The 16,440-nt window shown below is 54.2% G+C and overlaps 2 protein-coding genes across 3 annotated transcripts; both read right to left on the reverse strand.

The window, feature by feature from the left end:
* Positions 1 to 4,349: 4,349 nt before the first annotated feature.
* On the reverse strand, positions 4,350 to 7,669 carry LOC125517018 (uncharacterized). Its single transcript, XM_048682252.2, has 2 exons — positions 7,412 to 7,669; positions 4,350 to 5,183 (listed from the first exon to the last, which is right to left on the reverse strand). The coding sequence occupies exons 1-2, from the start codon at positions 7,544 to 7,546 to the stop codon at positions 4,842 to 4,844; spliced, it is 477 nt and encodes a 158-aa protein (XP_048538209.2). The 5' UTR covers positions 7,547 to 7,669; the 3' UTR covers positions 4,350 to 4,841.
* A 3,993-nt stretch (positions 7,670 to 11,662) lies between these two features.
* On the reverse strand, positions 11,663 to 16,077 carry LUL4 (RING/U-box superfamily protein). 2 transcript variants are annotated; one of them, XR_007287416.2, is made up of 5 exons: positions 15,345 to 16,077; positions 13,490 to 13,982; positions 13,264 to 13,391; positions 12,181 to 12,297; positions 11,663 to 12,006 (listed from the first exon to the last, which is right to left on the reverse strand). XR_007287416.2 is itself a non-coding variant. In XM_048682257.2 (4 exons), exons 1-3 carry the CDS (start codon positions 15,812 to 15,814, stop codon positions 13,278 to 13,280), a joined length of 1,077 nt encoding a protein of 358 aa, XP_048538214.2. In that variant the 5' UTR covers positions 15,815 to 16,073; the 3' UTR covers positions 11,663 to 12,006; positions 13,264 to 13,277. The 2 variants fall into 2 exon arrangements, 1 of the variants encoding a protein (XP_048538214.2); XM_048682257.2 differs by lacking the exon at positions 12,181 to 12,297 and having other exon boundaries at positions 15,345 to 16,073.
* Positions 16,078 to 16,440: the final 363 nt, after the last annotated feature.

Genomic DNA, 16,440 nt, shown 5'->3' on the forward strand with positions numbered 1-16,440 from the left:
TGCAACTCCCGGATACCGTAGGAATACTTTGGGTGTGCCAAACGTCACAAGTAACTGGGTGGCTATAAAGGTACACTACAGGTATCTCCGAAAGTGTCTGTTGGGTTGGCACGAATCGAGACTGGGATTTGTCACTCCGTGTGACGGAGAGGTATCTCTGGGCCCACTCGGTAGGACATCATCATAATGTGCACAATGTGATCAAGGAGTTGATCACGGGATGATGTGTTACGGAACGAGTAAAGAGACTTGCCGGTAACGAGATTGAACAAGGTATCGGGATACCGACGATCGAATCTCGGGCAAGTACAATACCGCTGGACAAAGGGAATTGTATACGGGATTGATCGAATCCTCGACATCGTGGTTCATCCGATGAGATCATCGTGGAACATGTGGGAACCAACATGGGTATCCAGATCCCGCTGTTGGTTATTGACCGGAGAACGTCTCGGTCATGTATGCATGGTTCCCGAACCCGTAGGGTCTACACACTTAAGGTTCGATGACGCTAGGGTTATATAGGAAGTTTGTATGTGGTTACCGAATGTTGTTCGGAGTCCCGGATGAGATCCCGGATGTCACGAGGAGTTCCGGAATGGTCCGGAGGTAAAGATTTATATATGGGAAGTCCTGTTTTGGTCACCAGAAAAGTTTCGGGTTTTATCGGTAACGTACCGGGACCACCGGGAGGGTCCCGGGGGTCCACCAAGTGGGGCCACCAGCCCCGGAGGCTTGCATGGGCCAAGAGTGGGAAGGGGCCAGCTCCTGAGTGGGCTGGTGCGCCTCCCACAAGGCCCAATGCGCAACTAGGAGGAGAAGGGGGAAACCCTAGGCGCAGATGGGCCTAAGGCCCACCCTAGGGCGCGCCCCCCTCTCCCCCTCTTGGCCGCCCCCCCTCCATCCCATCTAGGGCTGCCGCCCCCCTAGGGGTGGGAACCCTAGAGGGGGCGCACCCTCCTCCCCTTCTCCTATAAATAGTGGGGGTTTTGGGCTGCCCAAGACAGACGATTTGATCTCTCCCTGGCGCAGCCCTACCTCTCTCCTCCTCGTCTCTTGCGGTGCTTGGCGAAGCCCTGCTGGAGTACCACGCTCCTCCACCACCACCACGCCGTTGTGCTGCTGCTGGATGGAGTCTTCCTCAACCTCTCCCTCTCTCCTTGCTGGATCAAGGCATGGGAGACGTCACCGGGATGTACGTGTGTTGAACGCGGAGGTGCCGTCCGTTCGGCACTAGGATCTCCGGTGATTTGGATCACGACGAGTACGACTCCTTCAACCCCATTCTTTTGAACGCTTCCGCATAGCGATCTACAAGGGTATGTAGATGCACTCTCCTTCCTCTCGTTGCTGATTTCTCTATAGATAGATCTTGGTGACACGTAGGAAAATTTTGAATTTCTGCTACGTTACTCAACAGGTTTGAGGGGTTCAAAGCCGTAATATGCGCCGTATGACATGATTTACGTACATGTGCACCCTTGTTTTGTACAAAAAAGAGAAAGTGATAAGAGGTCACATGCCGCGGAGGTAGTGCAAATGTATCAACCTGGGGAGTCGTATGATTGTTCATTAAATACATTGTGTGCGTTCTTTGGTCTTCCAAGGCTTTAAGAGCATCTACAATCGGATTTCTTAAATCCGTCTCAAACGCTCAGACAGGCCGTCTAGCCATTGTCTGGTCATGATTTTTTGACCCAAACAAGTCTCTCATACGGTCCTCAAACACCCGGACTAGCCGGCACTCTCTATATCCAACCCAAATAAAAGGCAGATATGGGGCACCCGGGCGCATCCGGACACGCCCGCCACGTCGAACTAACGGAAGGGTCCCAGCCGAAAACGCCCACAAACCGGCGGTCCGAAACTCGTCTCCTTCTTCGGACCGGTGGCGCCGCGTGGTGCAGCTCCGGCGGGCCGTGTAGTGCATTGCCCGACTATTTAAGTCGACCAGCGGCACCGAAACCCTACCATCCATCCACATTTGTCTCCTCCTGTCCGCCGCCGCCCCCACTTTCCACTTCAACCGTCCACCTAATAGCCATGCCCCCACGCCGCCGGGTGAGGAGCGAGCCCTTTCTGACGCCGGAGCGCCGGCTCGAGCTCCTTGAGCAGATCCGGGCAAGGCGCGAAGCCCGGATCGCCGCGGGGCTACCTTCGGATGCAGTGGATCCGAAAGAGGAGTTGGAGGAGAAGGAGGAGGATGAGGAGGAGGTGGAGGTGGAGAAGGAGGAGGAGGAGGCGGAGGAGGAGGATGTGGGGACACTGGTGACGGGGATCTGCAGGCGGAGCAGCAGGCCATCCTCAATTCCCTCCGGTCAGAGTCCGGTGCGAAGTCAAGACGTCGTCGCCGGCAGGAGATGGAGGTGCAAGAGGCCGCGGACGAGGCGGAGATGTTCGCCTACATGGATGAGGTCGAGTAGAAGGAGGATGAGCCGGAGCCCTCCTACCCGCCCGTCCAGTCGGCGCCCGGCACCGTCGTCGTGGATATCTCCGACGACGAACAATGGCTAGGGTAGTACATAGATGTAGTATGTAGGATTACTTTGACATGTTTTATACTATGAATTTAGAAGGATGAAATATGAGAAAGACGGATGTAAAATGGTTCATTTGAGGTGCCCGCGCACGCGAGCCGGATTTGCAATGTCCGAGTGTAGATGCTCTAACGACAGCCATTACGCCACTGGCCTGCCCCTGCACAAACCGTTGCTGTCACGCGCACGGAGCGGCGCCGTATTTTGTGTCGCGGCGCACGCACGGAGAAGGTCGCCCGCCACCCCGGGGATTCGCCCTGCCGGCCACGCTTCCATGCATGCACTTCACAGCCGTGCGCCTCGACACTCCGTTACTGCGTGCACGTAACCAGTCTGTACATGTCCGCCTCCCCGACACCGGTTGACCATCGCCCAACTCATCCAGCCGAAACCCCGTCGATTTCGAGCTGGAGGTAGCCACTCCGATCAGGAAATATCTGGACAAGATCCTGATGTCAACTTCACCGCGTGACCCTATCCTGTCCGGCCCCGTCCGTTTGGGATAAAAGGGACAAAAAAAACGGTCCAGCGCGCGGGAGCAAACGGACTTTTGTCCGCTTTGTGTCCGCTTTCGATCCATCCCTGGCTCAAACCTGCGCCGGTTTTAGGGTGAAACGGACAACGCGCGGACGGGCGGGACGCGCGCGCTTGTCCTACCCTGGCCCGCCTGTCGGTGGGAGAAACCAAAAAACCCCCGACGGCCATTTGGCGCCATTTACCCTAAACCCTCCCACGTCCCTCCCCCCTCTCTCCCCCGTCCATGGCCGACGCCCCGCCGAGTTCCGGCGGCCTGGCCGTCGACCCGACCGCAAAGGTGAAGAAGAAGGCGCCAAGGAAGCCGCGGTCGGAGTACACGCGGGGGAGATCGCTAAGTTGGACGCGGAATCGACGAAGAGGAGGGAACGGAGAGCGGCCGTCAAGATGAATGCCGCTGCGGCCAAGTTCACCGCCCAGCGCGAGGAGCTGGAGGCCGCGCGGCGCAAGGCCGCTGCCGACGAGAAGGAGGACTTCGTCAACAAAGCGCACGCCATCCTCATGCTTGGCATGGGCCATCCGGCGGGGTTCCATGCAGCGGCCGTCGGCCCGGCGAGCACAGGCTCGTCGGTCGCCCGGCCTACGCACTGCCAGTCGCCGACGTCGCGCGCCGCGCCCATGTCGCCCGGCTTTCCTCCACCCAGGCACGACGGCCAGACCCGTTTCTCGGCGTCGCCGGACGTGGGCTTGTTCGCGCCGTCCACACCACGCCCCGCGGCCGTCATCGACCTCAACGTGGCGCCTGGCTCCAGCAGCGGCGGGCGGCCTTCCGTCGAGATGCAAATGGCCGTCGGGGCGTAGGCCGCTGGCTTTGTTGCCGGCGTGATGAACTCGGGTCGTGAACTGGGGCTTGGCATTTGAAATGTTTTTTTTTAAATAGACGCGGACAGGATGGGGCAAAAGAATGCGGCCGCGCGCTGGGCGCACGGCCACCGCATCCCAGGACAGGCCCGGATATGATTCTAAATCCTTATCTAAAGAGACAAAAATCAGGCAAAACGAATGTACGTTTGGGATCGCGCGGTGAAGTTGGCCTGAGGCGGAGCCCGACGTCGAGGCGAGGCGCACACCCCGACCCAACAAGCCCCACGAACTCCCACACGCAATCCCGCCAATCCCCACGCAACACGGAGGGGCGGCGCCGCAGCAGATTCCAGATCTACTCCACTTCGCACAGTACATGTTCCAGGGCCTGCCAGAGATTCCACCCCACGGACGGGAACGGGATCCAACGGAGAAAACAAAACGGAACGCATGAGCCCAGCCAGAGCCAGCACAAGACATCAATCATTACTCGTTGCATTCTTTAACAATGGAGCAGCAGCAGTACATTAATCTTACAGAAGAAAAAAGAATAAGTAGAGATTACAAAAATCAGCCCAGCCGAGGGAGCCGCCACGGCATCGCCACATGCACGCCAGCCTTACTATACATACAGTTCCACTCCATGGTGGGGGCAGGAGGCGGTAGTACCCTAAAATACTACGTGCTCCGCCGCTTATTATTGGCGTGGCGTGCCCCCGGTCCCTCCCTCCCCCTGCGTGCATGCATCCCTAGGGCTCACATTACACATTTAACTAGCCCTGGGAGCAACAATGGCTTATTTACTTACCATATTATAACAGTAGTAGTGGTGGTAATACACAATTAAGCATATTAATTTAATGTAATTAATCCAATCCCCATTTGAGAACCCAGCGCCTGCATCTGGAGCTACTTAATTAGTCGGCCATTTTTTGATTTTTAGGGTGCATTTTTCGGAGCAGGTTTTCAGGCGCGCCTTTTGGTGGGCGCGCCTGCCGCGACGCCGGCGTCGGCCTGGGCCTGGGCCTTGGCCTTGTGCGCGGCGGCCTTGGAGCCGCTCCAGTTCCGGCCCTTCCTCTTGGGGTGCGCGGAGCCGGGCGTGGACCGGGGGATGAAGACGCCGGTGCCCTTGCTGCCGCACTGTTGTTGCTGCTGCTGCTGAGGTTGCTGATGCTGCTGGTGCTGCCACGTTCTCCCGGCGTCGCCGGCGCTGTGGTTGGCGCCGTAGCTGGCGGCGTGGTGGAACAGCGTGTAGGCCGGTGGCGCCAACATCGACGGCACATGGGGCGCCATGGACATGGAGAAACCCTGGACGATTCCGAATCAAAATCGCATAGCTGTTAGTGTCGAGCTGCTGCACATGATGTGATGCGATGCGATCATGCCATCGTGCATGCATGTAGTGACTTACTTAAAAGAAAGTTAAGAAAAATCGGGCGTCCAATAGCTGTATAGCAGGAGGCGGCAACTAGCTCATTAAGGTCGCTACTAACTCATGGCAACTTGCGTGCATGCAAAGATTTCATCTCAGCGCTAGCTACTCGATCTTGTCACGTAGCAGGGATTTTATTCTATAAAAAAAGAAACGAAAAGTGCTTGAAACATCATATTTGTACGTAGAGAAAAGATTTTTTTTGTGTGTGTGTGAAAAAGGAGGCTTGCCCCCGGCCTACGTAGAGAAAAGAAAAGGGGAGGAAACAGCGAGCATGCAGTACGAGTCGCATGATGAAGGGTTTGTGTGCAAGCAATATGGAGTAGACAGATTGGAGGCTAAGCAAAAGTCCAAACTCCAAAGCAACATGGATGGATCACTTGGTCGTATGCAACATGATAAGTGTCTGGACGATCGATTCTACTCCTAATCCTACTGGTAGTTAAAAACAATTGATTCTTTGTCAATCATGCAGGGTGAGTGGTGACTGTGCTACTACTAATTCGCACCGTCTACGTATGGGCGACGGTAACTAAGTATTAGAGTAAACTGGTTACTTAACGAGGGGGTTAAAAGCTACTAGTAATCTTTGGAGCGGTAAAGTACGTGGTAATTACGCAGCGCATGGTAGAGAGAGGGACATGTGCGGCGACGACGCGGATCGTCTACAGCCATGCGTACGTGGGGTTGCGCGGGCGGGCGTGCCTTGCAAGCTTCTACTTGAGGAATGGCTAACGAGAGGGACATATGTTTCTTTCTCCGTGGTTCTCAACACGAATGAGTATCACTAAGTGCACTGCACATCAGGGGCTGGCCCTTTCCTAGCTAATTAGTTGGTCTCTACTCCTTCCTTACTGGTGATGCCAAGCTCACTTGAGAACTTGAAGCTTACTACTACAACACAACAACAAAGAGTGCCGCTCACACACAACTCTTTCAGAATTTCGGTGGATTAATGCAATCTAATCCAATCCAAGCCAAGCAGGCTCTTTATTACCAAAAATGCCAGACATACAAAAATTTACAAGCTTTTACAAGCTCTTTCCATCTAACAACCAATCACAAACTTCTCCTTCCCTGATTTTCAGGGGGTGGGCCGTCCTGCTCATTTGTTGATCAATAAAAACTAACCCATCTGTAAAAGCCTGTAAACTGTTTATTCGTGTAGCATTGCCGCTTTATTACTAGGCTTAAATAAAAAGGATTTGTCCGCCGTGGCAGAGGGCCCCACCCCCGGAGCAGGATTTGTGAACAGCAACTTACGAAAATGGTCAATTTCACAGAAAAGGTGTTTGGTTTCCTCTAAATGCACCGGCTGTCGTTCACTGACGTGCGCACGAAAGGTACATCCGTGCGCGCCCATGTAAACTCCTGGCTGGCTGATGGCAGATGCTTATCCATCAAAAATTCTGCGCGTGAACGAAATTCTGCGCGTACGCTCATGCAACTGGGCCAGCGACAGGCAGAGGCAGCCACTCCATCCCCGGATCCGCGCCACGACCATCTCAATCAATCAATCATCTAACTAACTACCACCGTAATTCACAGCGGGCGGCGTAAGAACAACACACACACATGGCGCCTGCGCACATGAGGATGCTAGGTAGGTATTTATTGGTGGGACAAGGCTGTTGCTTATGCCAACTGAAGAACTCTTGACATGGTTGGAGACCACGAAGGAGGGAGGAATGAACATGGCCGCTCATGCATGAGCTGCCTTGTCTTCTTCAGCTTCGGCTCTCCGCTTTTAATCGGGGCAACGGAAAAGTATGATGGTTTGGTGTGATTTGATTTGGTTTGGCCGTGTGTGCAAGCGCAGCCATGTCGTGTGGCCGTGCTAGCCGCAACTAATAACAGGTACCAAGTTGGTACTGGCGCCACCAACTAACTACCATACCAATCGAGGAGAGAAGAGAAGCCCCTAGCTAGCCAGCCAGCTGCAAGAACCTAACGGAAAGAAGCAGAGCTAACCAACCCGGTCGATGGATCGAGCAAGCGATCGAGCTCGGTAGCTCGGCGCACACGACATGCATGCCCAGTGGCGGGAGAAATGGCAAGACAGGAAGCAGGAAGCATGAAAGGGATGGAAGGGTGGAGGGCTCACCGGTGGGAGGTGGACGGCGGCGGGGAACTGCGAGGCGGCGAAGTCGGCCTCGTCGTCGTCGGTGATGAGGAGGGAAATCCGCTTGCTGAGCTCCGCGAAGAAGAGGTCGTCGTCCAGCTGCATCTCCACCTCCATCTTGCTCCTCTCTTTGGGCTGAGGTTGCTTGCCGGAGTTGGGGCGGTTGCTTGACAGCAGAGGACGGACGGGGAGGTGGAGCAGGGGAACAGAGAGGCTTGGTGAGCTCGGGCGCAGGGGGGCGCTTTAATAAGATTTTTCCAGGGCAAGGGCGAGCTCCCTCGGGGCTGGGCCGGGGTGGGGTGGGGCCGGTGGAGCAGTTGGCCAATCCCTAGTTGGAAAGGTGGTGGGCCCTACGAATGTGCGGGCGCCTGCCGCACACACAATCTGGTCTCTGCGGTGAGGTGCGCCCCACATCATCGCCCGAGACACACGGGGCCCCGCGCGTCAGTAGTATTTCTCTAGTACTCCCTCCGTTTTTATTTAGTTCGCATATTAGATTTGATCAAAGTCAAGCTTTACAAACTTTGACCAAGTTTATATAAAAAATATTAAGATACACAATAACAAATCAACAACATTAGATTTATTATTAAATCTATTTTCACATCGTATAGATTTATTATAATAAATTTCTATATTGTTTTCTATAAACTTAATCAAATTTTACGAAGTTTGATTTCAGTCAACTCTAATATGCAGAGTAAATAAAAACGGAGGGAGTACTACTAGTACATGCTCCGACCCCGAAGGAAAAAGGGAAAAGGAAAAGGAAAAGTGACCCTGCTCCAGGCACGAATTGCAGATGGAGGTGGCTGCGATCACGGTGACGACGAGCTGCTCGATCCACTCTATCCGTTTCTGTTTCTGGTCAGACAGGCGGACAGGGACGATGGTTGGATGATGGGTTGGATCTTGGATGGACGGCACTCCACGAATTCGAGCCGTGATCGTTCCAGGCACCGTTCGTTGTCGAGCGAACGGTTCCAACGCCGAATCCATCCGCACAGTGTTTTTATTGGATCTGGATCGTCGGAATCCCAGGAATGAAGCCTGGATCCGGTGACGCCCGCCAGGGCCGCCGGACGGGCGCAACCAATCCTGTGCGCGAGAGAAAGTGACGGGTTATTATTATTATTATTATTTAGTTATTATAAGCGCGGGATTATCTTTCTTCCTGGATGGAATGGAGGAGAGGATGAGGGGGCTCCGGCGCCGAGTAGGCCACCGAAGCCAGCCGCACCGCGAAACCCGGGCTTCACGACGGCACGCACCGCCGCAGCAGCACCGCATCGTCCGCTGGCTCTGCTTGCCCGCCTGCCCACATGGCCGCCAGGGTGGGGTGGGGGCGCACCACCGCTGCCGGCCGCCCGTCCTCTTCGGCCTGTCAGTCAGTCAGTCCCCGGACGGCGGGGCCCGCCTGCCCTCACCTTTTCTCTGCACCTGCGAACGAATGAATGAATGACCGCATCTGCATCAGCAGGCTGTACCGTGATGCGATGAGCCGAGGCCGAGCTGATCCAAACACAGCACGATTCCCGAAAGGCTGGCCATGTCGCGCCCCTCTATTCTCTCTCTAGCCGTCACGGCAACTCCTAATCAAGCGCATCGCATCGCACTAAACAAGGCATTTAAGTACTAAGTACACCGCCAAATCGCATTTAGGTCTGCAAAATAGTACTATTACTGTAGTACTGCTGCTGTTTTGCAGCCGAGGTGGTGGTGGTAATCATCGTCATCATGAGAGTGGAGAGGGAGATCCATTCCAGGAGTCTACAGGGCGGCAACAGTGGTTCCCATCATGGGCCTGGGCAGGGGTTGGCCGCTGCCCCTCGGTTCCTATCCGAAACCCCCGGCCCCGGGGGATTGGATTGGATCGGATTGGATGAACCACCTAGACCTAGCCAGCCAGCCAGCCACCGAACCGGCGCCGATCAAAGGCAGCGCGCGCTCCACGTCCTGCTCCTCCCACTGGGGCGGGACTGGGGCTGGGCTGGGTGGGGGCGGCCGCCCGAGGCCACTCGCTACGCATTCTGTTTCCATGTGCACGTTACGTTAACCCCACTTCCCTTCCGTCTGAGGAGGGCGCGTACGTACGGCCACGGGCGTACGGCGAGCCGTTTTTGGACGGGAGGAACGACTGGTGATGCCGCGCGCGTGCGCTTCTGTGGCTTGCCGCCGCCCTCCCGTTGGTCCGAGCCGACGTCCTTTGGATTGGATGGATGCTTGCGCGCCGGTGGCTCGTGTGGTGGAGTAACTTGCAGCGCCGCCGCGGGTGCCGACAGGCGACAAGTAGGGGGCTGGCCGGCCGGCAGCTGTGCACGTTGTGTGCAGGCTGTCAGTGACCAGCGACCAGCTTGGGAGAACGTGTGCCTGCGGGCTTGCGGCTTGGCTGGCACTGGCCGGCAAGTTGCAACACAGGATGCATGCGAGTACCTACCTGCAGCAACGGTGGGTCGGGATTGTGAGCATCCCTCGGCACGTTACCACGGCCCATGCATGAGCAGTCGGCAGAGTAGACGATTGCTGCCGTGCGTACGAGAGCAGTAGGGTTTCCCAGGTATTTCTGTCGGCACTGTTTTTTTCGAGAAAACAGCAAGAGGGCTGCCTTTGCATTAAGAAGAAGTGAATTGGCCAGTTTATAAGGAAAATTGGCCGAAAATCGATACATCGATACACACCAGCCCCGAGACTGCGTACCTAACGAGCCGACTTCCCTGTCGCCCAAACGACCAAAGTTGCCACTTCACCACACGACCTGGAGCCGCCACTCCAACTTACAAACGACATAAACTCACACACGTCGGCCCCGAGGCCGCACTCCACACGAGTCGACGACTCCGTCGTCCACACGACCAAAATCGACACTCCACAGCACAAAGGTGCTCTCTGGAGCCGCCGCTCCGACTTTCCCGCCGGCCCCGAGGCCGCGCTCCGCCTGAGCTAACGACGCTGCCGCCCACGCGACCAGATCCGACACTCCACAACATAGCTTTCCGGAGCCACCGCTCCGACATCCTCACCGGCCCCGAGGCCGCGCACACGCCTGGCCGACGATGAACCCGCAAAGCCACCCGAGCCACCGTGAACTGACGAAGGACCAGACCTCCAACGCGTCGCTCCCAAGAGGGAAGCGACAAGTATGCCGCCGACGCCCGCTCCGACCAAAGGTCGAAAACTTGGGTTTTCACCTGGAGAGCCCGAGACCAAGGCGACAATGGTGGTGAAGGGGCTCCACGACAACGCCTCCAAGGAGGGAACGACGTCCTAGGACGCCGTCGGCGTCGGCAACGACCGAGGTCGAGCTAGGCTTTCGCCCGGAGCTCACCAAATCCATTCTCACCGTAGTCTGCCCAGCAAGCCGTCTCCGACATCAAGCCGGCCGTCATCGTCCAAGCCACATGACCAAGCACGCAGAGCAGCACGCCGCCGCCAACCACCACCGGCTGCAGAAACCATTGCAGCCCATCTCCCTCCACAGCGGTGTCGCGGATCTGGGCCATCCGCACAACAACACAACCATGGAGTCCCCCGCCAGCTGCCGCCGAGGCCACCTGCGGCCGCCCAGCACGCAGGGCAGCACCATCGCTGCCTTGACCCCACGCACCTCCCCGCCACCCCCGTCGACCAGAGCCGGTGCGCCTCTGCCGGACCGCCGCCACAGGCCGACGGTCCGCCTCATCACCAGATCCGGGCGCTAGGGCCCCGGATCCGCCACCTCACGGGCTGCCACCGGACGACCTCCGCGGGGGAGGAGCACGTCGACACCGCCACGTCCTGGGGCCGCCGCTCCAGCGTTCCATCGCCGACGAGCAAGTCGCAGGCAACCCCGCGATCGCCGGCCACCTCCACGGGGCGTCGCGCCCAGCCGCCGCCGCGCCAGATCTAGCCGCGGCCGGCCAGATCCGCCCCCACGCACCTTCTGCAGCCACGCCGGCCGTCACCACGAGCCAAGGCCACCGGACGGACGCCAGCCGTGGCGAGTCCCCTTGCTCGCACGGTAACCGGCCGCCGGAAGAACATGGCCCGCCGCCGCTGTCTCCGCACGGGCTTTGCCCGACGAAGGCCGCCGGCGGCGGCGAGGAGGAGGCGGCGAGGGGAGGGAGCGGCCGCTCTGGCCGGATCTGGGGTCGCCGCCCGAGTCGCCCCAGGGAGAGAGCGACGCGGGGGCCTTTCGTGAGACAGCGATGCCCAGGGTGTCGAGTCCGTCCAACAAATTCACAGGCAACGAATACATCATATTAATCTCAGTCCTCTTGCTCAATCTCCCGATCAGCCAGCCGAGCTTCTCCAGGATAAATAATAAGTGCATGTGATCAAAACAGGTTGCCGACACAAGTAGTAGCAGCAAAAAATCCACACCAATATGTACACGGATTCACAGGCTTTAGATGCTTTTACATGTTTGGGTATGCCCAATCTCCGCCACAGCTTTACATTTGTACTGTACAATTCATACTCGTAATTCTCCAAAGACTTTGCTCGCTAAGCAGAAACACAAAGAAACTCAGGGAGCTGATGAAGCCCCATACACCATCATTTCAGCTTATTATTCACACATCCTCAGCATGGAGAGCAAACTGTCAAGCAGAAACAAACAACATTACACATTGTAAAAAACAATTACATGGATATAATTTTCAAAGACAGTTTAAATTCATTCGGTGTCTCTACAACTTCGGTTTCTTGGACTAGAACTTTGGTGTATCAGTATAGATAGGGAATGCAAAATGATGTTATAATTTTGACGCTACCAAGTAATTTGCTTTGTCAAGCCCTTCTGACCCCCTAACTGGCACAGTAAAAGATCCACCCCTAATATATAGTTTCGAGTTCAGATCCACCAAATTGAAGGAAACAAAGGTATTTCCCTGCAGTGAAAGAATGTTGTATGTACAAAGAGGTGAGCAAAAACTTACGGCCAAGCAAAGAATTAGGTCTTTCATGCATTTGTACCCACTCAGGAAAGGACTCTCTAGATTCATAGCTTCGTATCAGTAAATGCAGCAATGGTGGGTCTGTAAGTTCGTATGGAAGACATCCCATCTTATTTGTTGAATTTTATATGAAGTACTAACACCTACATCTCCTTAATGTGTATCATCATCTACTAAGTTGACATTCATCGCAAAACTGATGCGTCAAATCAAGTCCATATAAAATGACCATAAAGCGTTTAAGCTGGTTCAAGCCCGCTAGTGAGCTTTAATCATCTTTCACCACATTAACCTCAGCAAGGCTCTGACACTAAGCAGCGAACCATGCCTTTTTTCCATGGCTAACAAGAACAGGGTACAGTTGGGTTGCAGTATGCCACTTACAAATTCCAAAAAATAGAGGTACACCACACAATTAACCATGCCTACAATTATACAAACCCAGTAACTGTGCTTTAATTTATGTGCTAAGCTTAAAAAATTTAGTAGGCTATTCTACCATATATATTGGGAGAAACTTAGCCAGAGCAAGTCTAGTGTATTACAGAACTATAAAGTTAACTCCACACAGAAAAGATGTGCAATGTTGTAAATCTACTCAATAAAAGGCATGTTACAAAACTTTGATGAGGGTTGGTTTCGACGAACCATGTCCTAGTTAATAGCTTACCTAGAAAACTACCAGAAACATCAAACACACATAGTTCAAGTGTCAAAATGATAGTGTTAATATTCATTACTACTCCCTCCGTTCCAAAATAGATGATCCAACTTTGTACTAACTTTAGTACAAAGTTGGGTCATCTATTTTAGAACGGAGGGAGTAGATCGCAACCAACAACATAACTACAGAAAACAGAATAAACGACAATAAACAACAGAATGCAGAAACAACCATACCAGCATACTCTTCCTTATGGCTCAGCACTCCTAACTTTGATCTCCATTAGTTTCTCAACAGGCTGTCTGCATATGGGGCATTTATTTGATTGGAGCCTTAGAGCTTGTGCACATTCACTGCACATACACTGTACAACATAGGACCAATCAGATAACAACATTAAGTAATGTAAGTGAGATCTGAGAAAGCAAAAGTATAACTGCAGGCTACAATTAGTTATCTTACCAAATGCCTGCAAGGAAAAACAGCAGTGTCCCTTGGCTCTGTCAGGCAGATAACACATTCTTTCCCCATGCCATCATCATCAGCATCAGGAACATCAGCTTCCGTGGAGTTGACAATCCCATATATTTCTTTCAGCTCATAGCGCACACCATTAATCCACAATATTTGCTTGACAACTTTGACTTGAAGATCGTCGTTATGTTTCTCTATAACAGCAAGTGTAATTTGTGCCCGTGTGGGGTTTACTGTTTGACCACCTTCCTCTGGAGATGGAGAAGCTTCCGCATAAACTACCAGTGGGTATACTTCCTCTGAAGGATTTGAAAGCTCATCCAGAGAAAAGAAACCCAGATCAATTCCAGATCCAGAGGGCTGGACATAATTTTGAGCCAATCCTTTTTGGAAAGGTATCTTTGTTGGTGTCTGCAAGTCTGGGTACACTGAAGAAAAATTGCAATCTTTTCCTTCCTTGGCAAAGTAATGTATAACTAAACTGCAATACACAAAAATAAGTATAAATATGGTCATTAAACATTAAAGAAAGCTGGAATATTAACCAGACTTGGATTTTATAATTTTAAACAGGCTTGAATGTGATCAAAACGACCAGATAAAATTTCACCTAGTAAAATGGATTTTACAACTTCTATAACGAGTCAATATGTCATGTACCCACGAGAACTAATGTAAAATATGTTACACCTATGCTGCAGAAGTTCAAAAGGAACTACAATTGCAGGTGATGTACAAACCCCGCATACAACATTTTTTAACATCTTATAAATTTTAAATAACCCCTCCCTTTAGAGGGTTTCAGTTCAGATTAAGTACACTAATCGAGCAATGCCTGTAACTCCATCTTTTCTAATCTATCCTTCACGTTTGATACAAAGGTGAATAAGAAGTCAGTAATTCATGAGATTGAAAAGCTACCCTTCACTGCTCAAAGATTAAGAGCCTGTTTGGGACTGCTCTACTCCTTAAATTCCAGCTCCACTCTCAAAACCACAATCCAAACAGGGTAGCTCCATGATGTCCCACTCTGCAAAAAAAAACTCAAATCTGGGGGACAGCTCCGTATTTTTCGTGTAGCTCTTCAGGAGGTGCTCCAAAAACTCTAGTTTCAGGAGTCCTCATGGAGTTGGGACACTGCCATTGGTAAGTGGATAACGGGTTGTTTCTTTTTGAGGACCGGTACCCCACACGCACGCAACCCCTCCTTATCCGTGTATCCCTTCATTCTCCTCCACATCACGAACAGGGCGCTGCTCCACACCCCTAGCACCGCCACCGCCACGACGACAACGCTAGAGAGACGACCACCGGAATGGATAGATCCAATGGCCCTCTTCCTCCCACCCCCGGTTTCTCAGCCCCCCTCGAGCCTCCGAGCCACGGCCCAGCGAGGAGGGCCATGGCTGCCCAAGCTTCGGCTTCGGCCGGGCACATCACCGGCTTGGTCAGCAACGACCAGACCGCCGCCCCGGCAAAACCTGGGGCACGATCTTTCCCACCAAAATTTCGCATTCTTGAAGCTGGAGCTAGCTAGAAGCCAAACTCTATGGTGGAGCTGCAACTCCTGGGTGGAACTACTTCAAAGTGGATTTGGTGGAGTGGAACTGATTTTGGAAGGATGGAGCAGTCCCAAACAGGCTCTAAGCTTCACATAGGTCAATTTTGTAGTATCCAAATTCCAACAAGAGTTTTAGCCTAAAATATGTGCTGTAGGCTGTAGCCACCCCTAGGAGAACAAAACCCTGCTATACAGGTCAGCAAGTAGGCAGTAGCTACACAATTTAGACCAGGCAAAACAAATCTAGTCCTGATCTCAGCGTTGGAGACAGCCAATTCTCACCTGCCGTCGGTGACCGCGTCGAAGGTGAAGGAGACGAGGCGGCGGTCAGGGTCGGCGGCGTCGGGCACGAGGCGGATGGTGTCCTTGCGCAGGTTGATGTCGTTCTTCACCTTGAGCGCCTGCTGGTGGCCGACGAACTCGGGCGGGGGCCCGGTGAGCGCGGGCATCTGCGACGGCGGCGGCTGGGGCGCGGGGTGCCACGGGCCGTGGTACGCGTGCGGGGGCGGCGGGTGGTGGTGGTTGTAGTAGTACGCGGCGGCGGAGGAGGAGGGCCCGTGGTGCGGCGGCGGCGGGGGAGGCGGGTGGTGGGGGTGGTGGTGGTGCGGCGGCGGGGGAGGCGGGTGGTGGTGTTGGGGGTGGTGCGGCGGCGGCGGCGGGGGCGGCGGGTAGTTGGAGTAGTGGTGTAGGGGCGGCGGCGGGGGCGGGTAGTAGTCGTCCCGCCGGCGGCGGCTGGAGGAGGAACCGCCCATAGCCTCCGGGTGCGGGTCCGGGGAGGTGGGAGGAGCGGGAGGAGGAGGCGAGGCTGAGCCGGGGTTGGGGCGGTGGATTTGAGGAGGAGGAGGAGGTTGCTTAGGCCGCGTGGGAGTGCGGGCGTACGGCGGAGTTGACGCGAGTGGGGAGAGGACTCCGATTGACTTTTTCTGGCGAGGTGAGGGTTTTTTTTTTCACGCGGGGAGATCCCGCGGTGGATGGAAGGAGCTGTCGCTGGCAGCGGCGACTAGCTCTGCCCTGCTCTCGCTCGGCCTGCTTCCGTTGTCACCGTCGGCGCACAGTTAAACGGACCGGGACGGGAAGGGTGCGGGTGGTACATCTTCTCTTTCCCCAAATAGAAGCGTGCTAGTCCGTACCCAAACCGCCCAAGAGGAGAGGGAGGGTAACGTGATCCCACCGAAACGCGTTCTGTCGTTAATAGTAGAATCCGAATTTGTACCCTAAAAAAAAGAATCCGAATTTGAGCCCATGGATACTTGAATTCATGTGATGTGATGGGATTGCATATTCAAACCCATGGCTTCGTCAACCTTAGAGAAACTCTAATTCATCCCAAACAACAGTTTCTAAAAAACGCCACTCTAACACGTCAGATTTTTAGCGT

This window comes from Triticum urartu, chromosome 1A (assembly GCF_056163025.1).
Source record: "Triticum urartu cultivar PI428250 chromosome 1A, HENAU_Tu73, whole genome shotgun sequence".
NCBI classification, from domain to species: domain Eukaryota; kingdom Viridiplantae; phylum Streptophyta; class Magnoliopsida; order Poales; family Poaceae; genus Triticum; species Triticum urartu.